Genomic DNA, 19827 nt, shown 5'->3' with positions numbered 1-19827 from the left:
GGAGAAGGTGTGGGGCTCAGGGGACCTTGGTACACCTGCTCTGGGGTTGCCCATGGCTGCATTCCTATTGGACACAGGTAATCGACGACATAGACCAACACCTCAATACACAACTACCTTAGTTCCCTGCATACGTCTTACTGGGTTTACCTAGCACCCTTACATACCCGCTCAAATCCATGCAGGGAAAACAGATAAGTTTAGCCCTAGGGGCATTGACACAGAACATCCTTTCACCCTGGGGGACGCCGAGAACACCCACGAACCTGGGATCGATACACTGGTTGTGGTACATCTTGGGCATGGCACTGGTTAATCAAGGTATCTCATTTGGAGAATTATGGCGACAATACTTGTCTTTGCTCTCGCATGACTTCCGGGAACTGACATGCACCAAATATCTCTGTGTCCTCCGTTTTTCGGATACAGACCAGAAATCTGACTGTATAGTGTATCACCTGAACAGTGTTGTAAATACAGCATACCCTGTGCAAATAAGGAGTGATTGGGATGTGGGAGGGATTCTAGATCAGCAGGAAGCCATAAATGGTTTTGATACATAGTGATGTCTGTTCTAATGATTAGACACTGTTTAATTTCTCAAAGTAATAAGACAATTTCAACCATAAAGTTCTCTCTTCTATAGCTTAATTGAGGGGAAGTTGTGGCCTTGAGAAATAAATGTGTTTGTCTTTTTGCATTCAACTCAGTTGACCAATATCATTCTTTTTATTTGCTTGCTGTGTCTCATTGGTGTTAAATTCAAGCGAAGGAGGGACGTGGTGGTAATGTTTCAATTACGTACTGGTAATTATATTATTCCTAGTCCTACTCCCTTGCTTTAATTCAGAGAGCCTCCCGCCCACCCATCCCGGAGCAACTGAGTTATTATATGTACCAAGCTTGTTTGTGAACATAAGGTGTGGAGGGTGGATGCTTTTATAAGTTAAGAGGTGGTTCGAGATCGGGTCTGTGAAGGTGGGGAAGCCTCATTGGTGCTGAATTAAAGTGAGGGTGTAGTACTAGGAGTAATGTAATTTGCTTATGATACCTTGACAGTATATTGATCTTCTATAATTCAATGTTTCTTCATTGCAGACCACCATCTCTCATCTCCCCATAGCTCTTCCTTCAGAGATTTGAATAGGAGCCCCAGACATCTCACAAAATGACGACTACTGTACCTTCTGATGTAGGAAAGCAACTTGAAGCTCAATTCAATGATCTCTTGGGGCGACTAGAGACCAAACAGATGTTCCAGTCTTCGTGGGACATTGCAGCCTTCGTCATATTCTTCACATTCATTGGTAAGGAAGGGGATAAATAACAAGCTGAGGTAGTGTGCGAGGGAAATGTAGGAAGAGAGCGTTATAGAGGGGGAGCATACATTTAGAAGTAGTATAGGTCTAGCTCACTCATGCAGCAGCACCAATCTGATTAGTCCCCAGGAGTGCTTTCGCCTGCTTTTTCCTAATTTTTTAGGTCTCGCTGAGCCAGAGCGCATGCGCTGCTTGGAGAGCATTTAGTATACGGGTTTTCAAAGTGCTACCCACATGATTTTGCAGGCCTGAAGCTTGAGTGCACGATGGCGTGCACGTGCACAGCTGCTGCTCGCACCCCCTCCTCCCTTCCCCCCCTCCCTTTTCGTCAGCTTTGATCAGGCTCCTCTGATGCTGGCATTCCCCCTCCCTTCTCGCCCAGCCCTTCTTGTCACCTCGGCTTGTACTCACACCTCCTTTCTCCCGTTTCGGCCGCTTTCAGCCGCTTTGATGTTCTCAGTGAGCCGCGGTCTACCCCTTCTCTTTTCCTGCTTACATCGCGCCTTTTCTGTTGTCTATTCTCATGAGCTCAAGCCTCTACATCAAATCATCCCTCTCCCGTCTTCTTTTTCTTTTCCCTGTTCTCTCATTCACTCCTCATCTCTCCCTTTCTTTCCCCATTCTAGTATTACATCTCGTTTGTTTACTCTTTTATTTCTCCTCCTTTGTAGTTCTAGCTCCGGACCTACCACCATACAAGAGTCTCCCTGCTCTTTTATATGAGTTATTCATATGGATTCTCTCCTCCCAATGTCTAATCTCCAACATACCCAAGCAGCCCTGGGGCTTTGCATCTTGGCACCGTGCCCGCATTGTGCCCATTCTGCCGTGTTTCTTCTCTCCCCCCCAGCAATGTGGGGGTCTCTGGAGGTCATTGACTGCATCCCTGTGGGAAGGGACCTTCTCTAAATGCCGAACAAGCATCAACTTTGATTCAAACATGACTATTCGACTGGTTCTGAGATACGGGGCAGTGGAAGGGGGGTGTCTAGTGACGAGATGTATCCTAGTGGTTATACTGTCCACTGATGAACTATTAAAACTATGTTTTAAGTTTCACTAAATTGTGTGATCCTGTGCAAATCAGTTCATTTCCTTCTGTTCCTTTCTCTGCCATAAACCAGAACGCTTAAGTACCCAACTCCTGGTATTAGGCGCTATAGTAAACGGAACTTTAACTAGGAGGTGGCGGGTATATGTACACCCCAAAAAAGCATAGTCATTTTTAAGTTTCCTGATTTCAACCTATTTCTTTCTCACAAATACTGCACCAAGTAATTGTATTCTTCACTCCACTGCCCACGCATCGACTGGCGTCCCTGGTGCTGCACTTCAGAGCAGGCTCTTCAGAACGGGGATGCAGACGCACCAACTACGTCACTACAACCCCCTCTCCCCCCTTCAGCCCCCGACGGGAAGTGGGGAGCCCGCATATTGTTTTTTTCCTTTATTTCTGCCGAGCCATGTCCAGCTATGGTCTGGTAAATAGCATCCTTTTTTAACATCCCTATATTATAGTGAGTGTTAATGTCCGCCCGTTAGCAGGGGTATACTCCTATTTGCATTTGTAATGCTATTACTCACTCTCACCCACTGAGCTGTTTAACCCACAATTGGCTACAGGAAAGAGAGCAGGCAATCTGGAGCTACGTTTTATTTTGAGTCTGCCAAGTGGCACTAGGGCCTATGAGACCAACAGCCATTCCTGCCTTTTGAGGCAACAGCATGTTGCATTGTGGGGTTTGTAGTTTTGCTTTTTATCACGTTTAATATGGCCTCAAAATCACAGCTTGGAAAGTGTTCTTGGCTAAAATGCCAGAATTGACAGATGATGTTATATGTGACATGGAGCCATTCCACAGCTATTTTTAATGTTTTTACTAAGTCGTCTAGTCAGCCTCAAAGACTGCTTGTTTCACATGTAAAAATCAAAAGGAAATTCTGCTCACGTTTGTGTGAGTTCACTCACATCACACATCGAAACTAGCACTGGCAATGCAAATTGTTTTGTCTTTTGTGTGGGCGGAAAATGTTCTGCATAGATTCACAAAGCAATTAAAGTACATGAGAGACAGCAGCAGTGTAATATTCTCTAACACGATGAACAAGCAATTGACAGGTGAAAGTAGCACATACAGAGGTGGCTTACCCACAAAGGAAGTAGGAGGCATTAGAAGACTGTTGTATGATTTCTGTAAACTGACCTAAACATACAAAAAGGATAAAACTGCTGGTAGAACAATCCAGACTTCTTGTACAATTACTGTACTTTAGTGCATTTGCATTGAATGATGACCCCACACCTACATACTATTCAGTGTGGAATGCTTCATCATTGGGTTACACATCTACCACTATTTATACAGTCTTTTAGTTATGGGTTCCCCAGTTTGGGTGAAGTTATGTCCCTTAACATTGATATTCTCGCTTTCTGAAACTGTCAATTCTTTATTAAAGTTACATGTGGATGAGCTAAATGTGTTTTTACTGGTGTCTCAGTACTGCAAGATTAACAAGCATTGGCATAGCCAATAGGTCTTGCTTTTGGGACCTTTATAAGTATTTAGTTATGCAGCACAATATCCTTGGTGCAACAGCATCAACTGTTGCATGGCTAAACACTTATAAGGTCCCAAAAGCAAGACCTATTGACTATGCCAATGCTTGTTAAAGTTTATTTCTCCTTCTTTTCCTACCATTTTTACGAGTGCTTTTCTTTCTTTTGCCTTGTTTTTTAATGCTTTCTCTTTTTTCTGAGTGCTTTTCCTGCTTTTGCCACTTTTTTTTCACTGCTTTCTCCTTCCTTTCCCCCTGCTTTTCTTAGTGCCTTTCCTGCTTTTATCTCATTTTTTTACAGCGTTCTCCTTCCTTTCCCCATGTTTTTCTGAGTGCTTTTCCGTCATTTTTTACTGCTTTCTCATTCCTTTCCCCTGTTTTTCTTAGGACTTTTCCTGCTTTTGCCTTGTATTTTACTGCTTTCTACTTCCTCTGCCCCATTTTTTTCAGTGCTTTCTCCTGCTTTTGCCTTGTTTTTTATTTCTTTCGCCTTCCTCTCCCCCTTTTATGTGTGCTTTCTCCTGCTTTTGCCATGTTTTTCACTGCTTTCGCCACGAAGCAGCTAGCAACTCCAGCGCCTTGAGAACCTCACAGGTGATTTGCCGCGCTTTACAAATCCTGATTGATTGATTGACTGAATGAACATAGCAAGGAGAGAGTCATGAAAGAATTAGCACTTTACTTCTGTAGAATACCTCCATCAGGATGTTGCTGACAAGGCTAACGATACTGCAACTGGTCTCTTGTTGAAGAAATATAAATAACAGTGATCCCTATGCTAGCAATAATGTTTTGCAGTGAAGAGGGGATTTTAAAACAAAAGAGAAGTTTAATCATAAAAATAAACTTGAGTTGTTAACAAAATCACAAAAAAGAATTTCATTAAGGTGTGAAAAGGTGCTCAGTGCTCAAGCAATCGTGATACTTGTATATGAATATGATGATGTGTATATTGTAATTAGGTTACATAAATGCACAGTGGAGGTTCCTCGATTAGAGCGGAGAAGTGTCGCGCCCCCCTGCTGCTAGCGCAGCAAACGTGAAAAAAATGTTTTTCACTTCTCCCAGCAGTGTTTGTGGGGCCATTGCTGCTGATCGGCAGCAGGGGAGGAGTAGTGGTGCCTACTCTAGTTTAAAGTTGCATGTCACGTTGGCCAGCTGTCTTGCGACAGCCAGCCTGACATGCATGCTTTAAACCTCTCCAACTTGAGCTGTCTTAGATAGCTGGATGGAGAGCAAGCACAGGCCCCCAGTGCCTAAAGGTGCGTTGAGCCAACCCGCTCCATCCGATCCTAGCGCTGCTCTCATGTTGCTTAACATTATCAGCAGCATGAGAGCAGCGTTTGGATTGGTAGAGGGGAGTTGTGTGGAAATATGGATTTTTCTGGTCAGTTATGTCCCCTATCTTGGACCCCAACGGTTCTATGTGCATGTCACAAGTACATGTATGTTCCCTCCAGTTCCAGTTATAAAGACGCAAACACATGTGCGTCCACCGTCAACATGTCCTCTGTCAGATCCGCCATGAACAGGCCGGATATTCCATTCCTAAATATGAAAGGCCACCGGCTTTGTATGGCTCACTTATGCCATTTTACAGTCCAGGCAAGTAGGCCCTGATTCTGTCATCAAAACTCCTTTTGCCTTCTGCCTCTGAAAGCTCCAGTCTGAGCCTGCATCTGTGACCATGAACTTTGTCTCATTCTCTGCGCGGCTCACGAAGTCTGACATCAGCCTATTCTCTGCCAAGAACTGTATTTCACCTTCGAGTTATCTGCTTCCCCCTCAGCCGATGCATTCCTGCCTAGTAGTTTAAGTAAACATTCTTCCAGTTACCAAGCAAAGGGCCCGGCTTCTCTGCCCTCATGCAAGTAATTCATAGTCCTGTTACGATGGAAGATTCCTGCCCTCGCCTTTTAGTGTAGACGCCTAGACGCTTTTACACGCACGCACAGTCAGTATAGAACAGATTCTGTCCGAAAGTCCTTCTTTTATGGATAACATAGTTCTTTAAACATAGGATGTTAGATATGATTCGGGACTAGGTTGACTTGACCCCCCACATGTAGAGCTAAATGTCAAGTCCCCTTCACCCCCTAGTTACACGTCAATTACACGTCATACTGCTGCGCGCGCCTCTATGCCAAGTATTATCTTATAGATCCACCTATAGGTGACATCACAACCAATTATGTTCCTTTTTGCTCCTTGTTCCACCCATTTTTTGTTACGCAGACAACTCGTCATTTTCCTTATCAATTGTTACGCCTATTGCATTCGCTTCATAGTAATATATGTACTATAAAAGTCATTTTATGTCAATAATGTATGTACTTCACTTCCTGAACCTCCGGGGTGATGGAACTTGAAGCATCCGATTATAATCGATTATTGGAATAAAGCCCATTCCGAACCTCTAATACCACGGATTCTGCCTCTCATTTTATTGAGCTATTTTATTATGTTTCTGTATCAAATTCAGTCCCGGTAAAGGAAAATTATTTACCACATGAATGGCGCCCGAACAGGGACACTTTCTCATCTCACGCGCCGGCGGTGAGTTGCAGGCCCGGTCTCCTGCCACAGCTGGACGGACAATAACGCGTACCAGCAGGATTTCCTGTATCTCCCTCCGGTCAAGCGGGGGCGACTGAGACTGCGATCAACACCCAGACGAGGCGGTGAGAAGTGCGAAGTATCCCGACCAGAGCCTAGCTGAGAGAGCAAGATCCGAGGTACACAGAGACCCACCAGTCCGAAGTCAAGCCCAGTGTCCGACGAGTCGAGTCGAGTCCAGTCCGGTTCAAGTTCAAGTTACTGAGGCCTTCCGTTTCCGAAGCTACCCGGTGAGTACCATTGCTGGGGAGGCATTTCTGACGTGCACATAGGTTGTGCCGGTCAAGACGGGTTTGGGTACACAAATCCGGTCTGCACTGTTTTAGCAGTGTATCTGTACTGTTTAGCAGTATATCAAGTATTCCGAAGTATCCAGTTATTGTCAAGAATTAAGCTTGGTGATTAGTTATGCAGACGATCATCATTGTTGTTTCAGTTAAAGGCTTAATGTTAAATGTTTAATGTGTTAAAAAACGTCCTGTATAGTGTGGTATGAATGACTGTTCATTATCGTGTTTATTGTATTAAGTCTGTTCAAATTCAAGTATCAGGTCAGTTGGTCAAAATCAAGTATAAGGTCAGTTCTCAATATGCCGCTCTTCTCGAAATTAAGACAGATCACTACTAGAAAAGGGGTTCTCGAAGAAGCCGTTCCTATTCCTCCTAGGGACACTCCAGGGCACTTTATGTATCACAAACATGGCTTAGACGCTATATTATTTCTTGATTTATGGGTAGACTACACCAAGGGATTACCAGAAAGTCAGAGGTGGCCCACAGCGGGAACCTGGGATGCAGAGTGCATCATGAAAGTCGAGGAAGAGTTATGGAAAAGGAAAGTCAGACAGTCACAGAAGGACGCCGTTGAGTTATGGCGTAAAGAATCTCATAGACGCACAGAAAAAGCACGTAGACAGGAAGAGAAGAGTAAAGAGAGTTCAAACAAAGTTCGAGAAAATCTATTAATTGAGGAAGGTATCCGAGTGAAATCAGAACAAGTAGACAGACAGAGAAATGCCCTTATGAATGGTATGTATCCCCTTCTGGCCGAAGGATTACCTAAGGCTACTCCAGAAATACCGAAAGACTTGCCACCCCCATTGTTCCCAATAAAGGTACATCCTAAGGGGCATCCTAGAACCGCAGAAGATGTTTTTCTTTCCTCATATTTAGATGACGCAGCTCCCGAGTATGCTAATTCCGCCCCACATAGACCGCATACCAGGGAGGTTCAACGCCAAGATCCAGTGCCCGTATCCCTACAGCAACAAATCGAGTCACAAGTTCCGGCAAGCACATCTGTTTCCGCATCTGTTCCTACAGGTACTTCTATAGCTGTGTCCACACCTATAGTTGCTGTGTCACGTTCGACGAATCCTTTCACACCCGACGCCCCAGATGGGGCCACGGGAGGTGCTACCAATTTTTTTTCTACGCCACCCAGAATAAATAAACGTACTTTTCAAGAGTCAGCACATCCACGTACACCGAAACTCATAAGTGCCCGTACGCTGAAGGAACTTCTTATAGATTGTAGATATGACCCTGTGCCCGGTAAAGAGGACGAAATGACCCTGGCATCATTGCGTATCAGACGAGCCGCAGTGTATTTAGGAAAGTTACCAGGAATGACTGAGCATCTAGATAAAATATATCATTTTGTCCAAACAGGGCGAGATCCAGAATGTATTAACAGAGCTATGGAATACCAGAAAGTAGAGATACAGGGGGAACTGTTACGTTTCCTCATAAACTGTGTGATCAGAAATCAAGACCGACCGGGGGTAGACCCGGAAGCAATGAAAATTCTTACAAGATGGAGCCAGAATATATCAGAAGGGAGACATGATAAACAAAATTGTATAATAGCCATGTGCCGAAAGATCCGTAAAGAAATAGAACGCCTACACGAAGAGAGATTAGAGGTAGACGAGTTCGAACAAAGCGAGGAAGAAGGGTCAGGACTGCCCACAGGACAGTCGGACACCATAGCCTATGTAGGTAGAGGAAGATCTTGTAATAGTAATAGATGTCTTACTGACTCGATACGTCCGATATGTCCAGACAATAACAGGAATTTCCAAATACCTATAATTAATATAAGGTCTAACGAGCACTCGTTCCAAACCGCCGACAAACTACTCCAAGAACGAAGGGGTTATCATTTTCTCGATTCTATGGATGAACAAGATTTAGCCAGGGCAGCTGTCCATTGGGTGGACAGTCCCGGAAAATATAGTGATGATACAGTAGTTCGCACATTTTTGAATCTTACCCCAGATGAACAGAGGTTAGCTGGGATTTATATGATTCAACAACTCATTATACTATATCGGAGTCAGCATTCGGACCCTGGTCCCTTACCTGACATACTGACTGAATTACTTATGAATAAATGGAGAGGTTCAGGTACTAAATTAATTAAAGAAATTCTAGAATCAAGAAAGCAGTATATTCTTTTTGTATGTTCAGACCGTGTCTCATTGCCCGTCAAGAAAAGAACTACGTATCACATGGATAGACAGAATCCCTTACGAGAAGTACACCCAATAAAAGGCGAGGACAACGAGTTTAAACGCGTATTTGTATACACGCCCATATCAAAAATAGAATTGTTACAAATGAAAAAAGTGGTACCCAGTCATGACAAAGATCCAGCGGGTTTCCACCGAGAAATTAAAGACATGTTACTCATGGGAGAGTATACCTATCCCGACATTATGACAATATTAAAGGTGTTGATGCCTGCTGGCATTTATGAGAAACTCAAGGAAAAAGAGTGGGAGGTAGGTGACCAAAAGATAGAATGGTCAGTGTTAGAAGCGGAAGAAAAGGCCCGAACTGCAGGAGCAGGACTTGGGGATAAAACTAAAGCATTACCAGGTTTATTAGTACAGGTACTGCCACGTCTATTAACTACGAAAAAGGAAGATTGGGGAACGATTTCAGCCTGTAAGCAGAAGCAAGATGAAGACACTAGTGATTACTATGCCCGATTTGAAAAATGTTTTGGTATAAATAGTGGCATAAAAGCCAGTAGCGAATCATACCCGCATCTGTTTGTAACAAAGTTAGTGGAAAATGCCCTGCCCCCAGTAAAGAATAGAGTATTAAAATTCGAGAGTACCTGGCAAGGTAACACTCCATCACAAATGTTACAAATGTTACAGTACCATCACAATAGAATTAGAGAAGAACAAGAACATGAACACAGACGCATGAAAGACACGAAAATGAAAATGCTAGTTTCCCAGACTGTTCCAGCTGAAGGACATAAAAAGGGTATGACACATTCCGATTCAGCAGGACCTGTAAAAGGGACATGTAATTATTGTAAAAAGCCAGGTCATTACGTACACGATTGTCCAGTTTTAAAACATAATATCGCCATAGGTAAAACACAAGAAAGATCACGGCCACTCAGACAAGATCAGAATGAACAAGGAGCTATGCAGCATGCCCAGGCCATGCCAGCCGCACAACAGCCAATACAGTTTGTGCCAGCTGCACCACCGTTGCCTGCTGCTGCCACACAGACAACAACACGACAAATGTATCAGACCGCACAGTATGAATATCCTGAGTATCAGCGTTACGCATGAACTAGCCTAGAGAGGGAAGTTGACTTACCCCTTATCGAGATTCCTGTAGATCAAGAAGGACCTTATGTACATAGTGAATTATTAGGTCAAGATAGAAAATTTTTACTCGATACAGGGGCAAGTCGAACAACTATAAAACGTAGTGAAGTTCCAGGGGCACCCCTCTCAGGCTCTCAGAATATTTCCCTTGGTTTTTCAGGAAAACCTATTATTAATGAAGTGTCACAACCTCTGCCACTTACGATAGGACCTCTGACCCGAACTACAGATTTATTGCTTACTAAATCATGTCCAGAAAACTTGCTAGGAATAAAAACCCTGAAAGCTCTAGGAGCCATAATATGTTGTTCTCCGGAAGGTGTAAGGTTGTTTTTACGTGATTTTAAAGGTCACTATGTGTCTAGAGACATGGATCCCCGACTGCAGACTTTACCTACACGTCTATGGGCACAAGGCCCTACTGATGTTGGATGCATGAATATTACACCATATCGAGTCACATTAAAGGCAGGAGTGGTGCTACCACGAATGCGACAATACAAATTACCACCAGATGCTGTAGTGGCTTTACTACAAATCATTGACGAGCTCATTGCCCAAGGAGTAGTTGTGGAAACAGACTCCAATATATGTAATTCGCCGATAATTCCGATTCTTAAACGAACAGATCCTAAGGCCCCGCCAGTATATCGATTGGTTATTGATCTGCGCGAATTAAACAAGTGCATTGTGCCACAATTTCCTGTGGTCCCAGATATCTCATCATTACTGACAGCCATTGATTCCGAAGCAACATTCTTTACTGTAATTGATCTCAAGAATGCCTTTTTCAGCGTCCCAATAGATCCGGAAAGCCAATATTTGTTCGGATTTAGTTTAAATGGACGTAGCTTTAAATTCTCACGCGCACCTCAAGGATTTACAGAAAGCCCCAGCATCTATAGCCAAGCACTGAAAAGAGAACTAGACAGTATCCACATGCCAGTTAACACTGCTCTGCTCCAATACGTCGATGATTTGCTGATCACCGCAAGAAGCGAACCAGAATGTGAAAAAGCATCACTGACCGTTTTAAAATTTCTAGCCGAAAAGGGACACAAGGTGTCCCCTTCTAAGCTGCAATTCTGTGTCCAGCGAGTTGTTTATCTTGGACACTCGCTGTCCAAGGAGGGAAGGCAGCTTACACCAGACCGCATTCAGTTAATAGCTAACATGCCAATACCCAAGACACAAAAGGAGGTGCGGGCTTTCATAGGCCTCACTTCATACTGTAGACAGTGGATCCCGCAATATGCATTTCTAGCAAAACCACTCATTCAGTTAACAACCCAGGAGGCAGCCACATCGACTGTTCTCCCTTGGACTCAGGAACATACACAAACTTTTGAAAGCCTAAAGAAAGCTTTATGTCAAGCACCTGTTTTAGCAACGCCATGTTACAGAAAACAGTTTACACTCTTTGTTACAGAACGCGAAGGTACTGCTTTGTCAGTACTCACACAGGAACAAGCAGGATCACACAAACCATGTGCTTATTTTTCTAGTACATTAGATCCCGTAGCTCAGGCTTTGCCTGCATGCCTAAAATCAGTGGCAGCGACAGCTTTAGCAATCAGACAAAGCGATGCCATAGTGTTAGGACATCCATTGACAGTTCAAGTACCACACACAGTAGAAGTCCTTGTGAATAGAACGCAAACACAACACTTGACTATAGCACGACTTACAGGGTATGAACTTACATTGTTTCAGCCACATATAGAAATCAGACGCTGTAACACATTGAATCCTGCCACACTTTTGCCAGTAACCGGAACAGACCCACTAGCTCATGACTGTATTGAAGTTATTACTATAACGACAAAACCCAGACAAGACTTGACAGATGTCCCATTGTCAGATCCAGACCTGACGTTGTATGTAGATGGTTCATGTATGAGAACGAATACAGGAGAGTTAGTGGCTGCTTATGCAGTCACAACAGATACAGAAGTCATTGAAACTAATCGTATTAATACTTTGTCAGCTCAAGCCGCAGAGCTCATCGCTCTGACACAAGCCTGTATTCAAGCCACAAGTAAAAAAGTCAACATATATACTGATTCACGTTATGCATTCGGAGTTGTACATGACTTCGGCGTGCTGTGGCGAGAGAGAGGTTATTTAACTTCCCACGGTGCCCACATTCAGCACGGACCCCTCATTCATGCCTTATTAGATGCAATACATCTACCTACTGCAATATCAATTATGAAATGTAAAGCTCATACGAAAGTTACTGATATCATTTCTCAAGGCAATGATCTAGCCGACAGAACAGCTAAACAGACTGCTCAAACTCAGACTCCCGACATGACAAAGACAATAGTCCCGATACCGACACATTGTATGACAGTTAAAGATCCTACCCTTGACGTAATTGACATACAGACACATGCTACACCAGACGAAATAAAGACATGGACTGAATTAGGAGGGATCCAAACGGACCAAGGATGGATGATGAAGGAAAAGTCTGTGTGGTTCCTTCCTGATTCAATGGTCCAAGTTATAATTAACACTATACATAGTCCAGCGCATCTAGGAGAAAAAGCTATGCTAGACAGCATTCAACACATTTGGTTCAACAAACATTTACGAGCAGCAGCCAAACAAAAGGTCCGTACCTGTATGATCTGTTGCCAGTTTAACCCAGGAAAAAGCGTTCCCGTAGAACAGGGTGGATTTCATCCTCCTAATAATCCTTTTGAAGTACTCCAGATGGACTATATCCAGATGGAACGATGTCGAGGATTCAAATATGTTCTCGTAGTTGTCTGCGCTCTGTCCCGTTGGACAGAGGCGTACCCGGTTTCAGATTACACTGCCCCGACTACTGCCAAACAGTTGGTTCGAGAATTCTTCCCACGATACGGTTTGCCACGTGTTGTTCACTCAGATAACGGCCAGCCGTTCTCATCCGAATTAATGAAACACGTTTCACTTTTGTTAGGTTATCAGTGGAAATTCCACTGTGTCCGACACCCCGAGGCAGCAGGTCTCGTAGAAAGACATAACCAGATACTGAAAATCAGAATGTCCAAAATATGCAGAGAAAAAGGTGTCGACTGGGTAGTAGCGTTACCCGTTGCACTCTTTTACATGAGAATGGTAGCACACTCACGAACAGGGCTATCCCCGTATGAGGTGATCTTCGGTAGACCACCAAATATGTGGGGGACGCCTATACCACGAAAAATAACTGATGTTGACTGTAATATGCTGACAGATTACTTGGCTTCCTTGATGTCTGCACTACAATCTTGTCGTTCACAGGTAGCTGCAGCTTTTCCTGACAACACTGAGGTAAAACCCCATGACGTAGTTCCGGGGGATCTCGTCTGTGTGAGGAATTTCGACCGAAAGACTCAGCTGGAGCCCAGGTGGAAAGCACCCAAGTTGGTCCTGCTGACCACAAGGACAGCCGTGAAGATCGAGGGCCGCAAGGGCTGGATTCATTCAAGTCATATCAAGAAATTTCATGGACTATCCTCGGATATAGACATTATGCCCTGCACTCCCTCACAGACTGATTCAAAACTTCCTTTGGTTGAAAAGACTGAAACCGAACTTTACAAACTAAAGCTTAGGCCCAACAAGTCGAGCAATTTGATTGTTTAAGTCCTCTCCAAGGTGAAGCGGTTGAATTGTCTCTGACATGTATCCTTTGGACCTGAGTAGAGAAGATACCCGGAAAATGTTGAAACGACAGGCGTATTGTAAATCATTACGTAGCCACTGCATAGTGACATTATTAATTCTGTTTTTATTAAGTCTTTTAATAATTGTTACAAGTATGTTGTTGCACATATATTACCCTATTTCTAGACATGTTTATAATATTGCTGCTGAACATTCTTTTAGTGACTTACCTCCACATGAATTGTCTTATAGACTTGCGCTGCGCAATAACACTTTCATTAGTATGTTACATCATTCCCATCAGACTAGTAATGCTACTAATTGTTGGGTGTGTGGTCGGCTCCCTCCCTATCAGAATTATGAAGGAGTCCTGCCATTCTTTCCACACCCATTTACACACAATGGCTCCTGTGGAGCATGGTTCAGTTTAATCAATTCCATAGACTCAGACACAGCAGTTTACCAAGATCATTGGGTATGGGGAAACCTGAACCTAGTTTTACTCAAGGTCTGCTATCCTGACAAGGAGGGTCGCCCCAAAAGAACAGGAACTGATCTAGAAAATGAAGTATATGGATTAGGTAATTTTACACCTAATCTCATGATTCTAAATGTCGTATCCGAAGTTGAACTAGTCTTACCCACCATGTCAGTATTCCCAGCGAAGGGTGAATTGTGTGTAAGAAAGGTTGGTTCCATACATATGGGCCATAGTAAGTGTACTACTACAGTAGAATTCAGTGATCAAGGCAAATCTTCATTCAGAGCTTATCGCCACTCCTACTTTGTATGTGGTCAGACTGCATATATGCGTTTACCTCTAGATTGGGATGGTACCTGCTACATTGCATTCCTTTTGCCACCTGTTTTCCTAGCTCCTCCTGATTATTACAGAAATATTCATTTAGTACACAACAGAGAGCGGAGAGATCTCCCCATTGTCGATTACACTGAGACGGCATGGGACAAGTATGTAGATTTTAATAAAGGCATCTTTCCCTACATAGGTACCGTTACTAATAGTAAGCTGATACGTAGATTAACTAGAACCCTTGAAGCAGTAGTGAATGAGACTATTTCCGCCTTAGGCAATTTAACAGAAGAGCAGTCTGCTATGCGGATTGTTGTGCTTCAAAATCGTCTTGTCCTTGACGTCATCTTGGCTGATAGAGGCGGAGCTTGTAGGGTCATCGGATCCAGCTGCTGCGTATTCATACCAGAGAATTCGCCATCTGTATATAAAGCTATAACTCGCCTTCACAAGATTGTAAGCCAGATACACCAGAACCCAGGCACTTGGACTTGGTCCAGTTGGTTTTGGAGTGTGATATCAACCTGGGGATGGAGAGTTCTATCCTTCCTAGGTATTGGCCTTCTCATACTATTCAGTTGCTGTATATGTCTACAATGTGGACCAGCGATTTGTGGTCTGTGTGCCACATCGTGTATTCCACCACCAAGATTTCATTCAAGATCCCGGAAGAAGAAAGAAGAACAAATGATGCTATATGAACAGATCAATGGATTAATGAAGATTGATATCTCTTAACGGGCAAGTAGGGGACAAGGAGGGAATGTGGAAATATGGATTTTTCTGGTCAGTTATGTCCCCTATCTTGGACCCCAACGGTTCTATGTGCATGTCACAAGTACATGTATGTTCCCTCCAGTTCCAGTTATAAAGACGCAAACACATGTGCGTCCACCGTCAACATGTCCTCTGTCAGATCCGCCATGAACAGGCCGGATATTCCATTCCTAAATATGAAAGGCCACCGGCTTTGTATGGCTCACTTATGCCATTTTACAGTCCAGGCAAGTAGGCCCTGATTCTGTCATCAAAACTCCTTTTGCCTTCTGCCTCTGAAAGCTCCAGTCTGAGCCTGCATCTGTGACCATGAACTTTGTCTCATTCTCTGCGCGGCTCACGAAGTCTGACATCAGCCTATTCTCTGCCAAGAACTGTATTTCACCTTCGAGTTATCTGCTTCCCCCTCAGCCGATGCATTCCTGCCTAGTAGTTTAAGTAAACATTCTTCCAGTTACCAAGCAAAGGGCCCGGCTTCTCTGCCCTCATGCAAGTAATTCATAGTCCTGTTACGATGGAAGATTCCTGCCCTCGCCTTTTAGTGTAGACGCCTAGACGCTTTTACACGCACGCACAGTCAGTATAGAACAGATTCTGTCCGAAAGTCCTTCTTTTATGGATAACATAGTTCTTTAAACATAGGATGTTAGATATGATTCGGGACTAGGTTGACTTGACCCCCCAGACTTCTTGTCTCCACATGTAGAGCTAAATGTCAAGTCCCCTTCACCCCCTAGTTACACGTCAATTACACGTCATACTGCTGCGCGCGCCTCTATGCCAAGTATTATCTTATAGATCCACCTATAGGTGACATCACAACCAATTATGTTCCTTTTTGCTCCTTGTTCCACCCATTTTTTGTTACGCAGACAACTCGTCATTTTCCTTATCAATTGTTACGCCTATTGCATTCGCTTCATAGTAATATATGTACTATAAAAGTCATTTTATGTCAATAATGTATGTACTTCACTTCCTGAACCTCCGGGGTGATGGAACTTGAAGCATCCGATTATAATCGATTATTGGAATAAAGCCCATTCCGAACCTCTAATACCACGGATTCTGCCTCTCATTTTATTGAGCTATTTTATTATGTTTCTGTATCAAATTCAGTCCCGGTAAAGGAAAATTATTTACCACAGTTGGCTGAGGCTGTGGGACTCGCGCTTGGACTGCAGAAGAGAAGAACACCAAAGACATGTGGGTAAGTAGTAATCATTATTTTACCTTTATGTTTCCCTTTTTGACACACTGACAGGCACTGTGAGAAACTTGCATTGCCTTCAGCCTCAACTCCAAAGCTCTCAATCATGTCCAGTTATAAAAAAAACAATGTTAGTGAGCCATAAATGAGAGCTTTGGCATTGAGCCTAAAGGCATTGTCAGTTTCTCACAGTGCCTGTCACTGTGTTAAAATATTCACTTTGCTTGCTGATGCCCCTCCTCTTTAAAATGTCACTGCTGCCACTGTAAATGCAGCCCGTTTATTATAAATTATTTTCATTTGCACGTGTCCCTCGTTGTTGATGGTGTTTTGATTTACTAGAAATGTAGGATCATCAGAACTCAAATCAATATGAGCCGAGGTAGTTAATGAAGGCGATGTAATAACAAAGAGAGCAAGAGTAATGTTGGACCATCAACGGTGGACTGAATAGTTGATCCATCATGGGTAATCCCATGGAAGTCATCGAGGGCCAGAGAGGAAGACCAGAAAAATACTGTTGCTATGGTCTAGTGGAATCTGTGTAAGAAATATGAATCGATCCATAATGGGGTAGCGGTTGGAGGCAGGGACAATGAATTGGGGTCTTTCTTGAGGTCTGCCCCATTTTTGCGAATTTTGGAGGATAGGGTGGTGTTGAGGACGCACCATACTTTTGTGCCTAAGGTGGCTTCTTTCTTTTGAAGGACTGCAGAGATGGTCCTTCCTGTTTTCTTTTCCGGATCCCCAGTCTGAGGAGGAGCCTCTGTTACATCGTTTGGATGTAAGGGTGCTTTGTTGCACTGCTTCTTTCTGTAAAGTGGACAATCTGTCGTCACTTTCGGTTTGGCTAGACTGGGCTTGAAACCCTCCCTTTCTACTCTTAGTCATTGGCTTAAGGAGGCGTTCCTGTTGGCTTTGGGTGTCCAAGCCGGGGTTTTCACTCATACAGTTCAGTGGCAGTCTATTCATTCTGTAGCGGTTTCTTGGGCCGCTTTCAAGGGGGTGTTCATGGAGGATATTGGCAGGACAGCTACATGGTCTTCTCCTCATACCTTTATGGCGCATTACCGGCTTGAGGTTGGGGGTGGTGCTTCCGTTGCTTTTGCCACTTCTGTTCTAGGTTCTGTTGATTCTTGAATTTCTGTTTCTGCTCCATGTGTGTGTCATTAAAACTGTTGTTGCTGACTTCTATGTGTGGGCTGTCTTCTGTTCTACATGAAGCCGGTGTTACTTTGGTATCTGCTCATGTGTTAATTACTGTGACAAGGAAGATGGACGAGGAGGTAATGCCCGGTTACTTACTGGTAATCTTCATTACTCCGAGTCCTAGTCTTCCTTTCCACAGTATAGTTAACCTTCCTTCCCGGCCTTTAGTTGGGGGCTTCATGTTCTATGACTTTGTTTACAGGTCGTTGGGGTGTATGGTGCCTCCTTATATCCTATTGGTGGATGAAGGTGGGGGGCCATGTTGGAGGGATGGAAGAATAGTAGGCTAACTTTATTTTCCTTGAAGTTTCTGTGGGAGCCTAATGCTCATGTGTTAATCACTGTGGCGGAGAAGACTAGGACTCGGAAAGATGAAGATTACCAGTAAGTAACTGGGGCATTAAAAGGTGGGCATAACATCAACCCAAAGGAATAATCGCAACACAGAAATGGGCATCCCACACAGCTGAGAATATGCTTTCCACTCAAGAAACTGCACAACAGTGAGCATCTTACCCAGTGGCGCTCCCTCTATTGACACATGAATCCATTACAAAAGACATCTCTCCCAGTGACATCCACTCCAACTGAACAACACAGCAGTGTTGGCGCTACCCAGTGGAATTCCGACTCACCAATTAACAAAGGACAACAGGCATATCACTCAGTGAAGTTGCCACTTTTCATGCAACACAGCACAAAGGGCATCCCACCCAGAAGATTCTGTACACTTCACTGCATCGGTCAGCCTATGCATTGGGATACCATCCTTTTAAAACATAGGCATCCCACCCATTAGCACAGCACAATGGACATCACCAAGTCACCCAGTGGAATTTTCAGTCTCCATGAAAAATCGGCACCAAATGCATCCCACCCAGAGATATTGGCACACTTCCCTAGCAAAGCCCAATTGACACCATACTCAGTAGCATTTGTACAGTGCACACATAAACACACCCAGCAAAATGCTTCCCACTCAATGCAGTATGCACCCTTCATGTGCACATTAATGGACATCCCTCAGTGTATTTTACACTCGCCATGTAGACAGTCCAAATGTATCCATTGGAACGCCTTGATTCCCGGGGTCTGCTGGAATCATGACTAGGAAATTGTCATCTCACTCTATGCAGATGACATCTTGTTATATTTGGCCAAGCCGTAGAAATCCATCGACAGGGTCCTAGAGCTCTTTGGGACATTCAGGGATTATTCTGGCGTTCATATTAACTGGGGAAAATCTGTAGTATATCAGTTGATAGCAAGGCTGCGTGAAGTGGACCTACAGTGCCCGATAACGTGGGATAACAAAGGGTTTACATATCTAGGACCATGTTTCACAAAGAACGAGAAAGTATTCCACAAAAGTAACTTGGGTAGACTGCTCGAGGGCTACCAACGTGATGTAACCCACTGGCGCCGGCTGCTGCTGTCCCTGCTGGGGCGGGGCGGCACTGTACAAAATTATATACCTAAATTTCTCTTTGCATTGTAGAACTCTTTATTTGAGGTCCTTGAGCACTTATTCCAATTGGTGGAGGCGGAAACCAGACTGCTGCTCTGGGACTGGGGGCTGCCACAGAAAACACTATCATTCTCACCAGGAAGTCCTCAGAAGGAGGAATAGAACTACTAGATTTGCATCTGTATTATTGGGCATTCCAGTTGACTGTGGTAAATGATTGGGCCTTTGCTGACCAGAGGAAACCCTCACTGATTGCGGAGAGATGGGCAATGGCCCCGTTCGGCTATGTGAGATATCTTTATGTCAAGGGAAGATTGGGTAGCCTCCCCTCCCTATCAGCAGTGGTGGTCAAAATTTAGAGGCAGGCGATTAGGAAACTGGGTTGATACGATACACCAACACTGGAGACCCCCTTGTGGGTGGCAGCCACTCTAGTGGCACTGAGAGAAGAGAGGGATTTTGAAAGTGAAACCAGCTGGGCATTTCCAAACTGGGGGACATATGGAGCGCAACTGAGATAAAACCTTTCCCAGACCTCCAGCAGCAGCACAAATTGACTGGCAATCAGTAGCTCTGCT

General features: G+C 43.9%; 1 protein-coding gene across 1 annotated transcript in view; it reads left to right on the top strand.

Moving 5' to 3' along the window:
- Positions 1-19827, top strand: part of SMIM22 (small integral membrane protein 22) — a 245052-nt gene that overhangs the window by 109765 nt on the left and 115460 nt on the right. Inside the window, exon 2 of the mRNA XM_085632221.1 lies at positions 1099-1307. Coding sequence (XP_085488347.1) covers positions 1169-1307 — 139 coding nt within the window. The 5' untranslated portion in view covers positions 1099-1168. The remainder of the gene's footprint in view (positions 1-1098; positions 1308-19827) is intronic.

Source organism: Triturus cristatus, chromosome 10, assembly GCF_964204655.1.
Source record: "Triturus cristatus chromosome 10, aTriCri1.1, whole genome shotgun sequence".
In the NCBI taxonomy this organism is placed as follows: Eukaryota; Metazoa; Chordata; class Amphibia; order Caudata; family Salamandridae; genus Triturus; species Triturus cristatus.
Note: the sequence above shows the minus strand (reverse complement) of the source record. Positions and strands in the feature narration are given on the sequence as shown.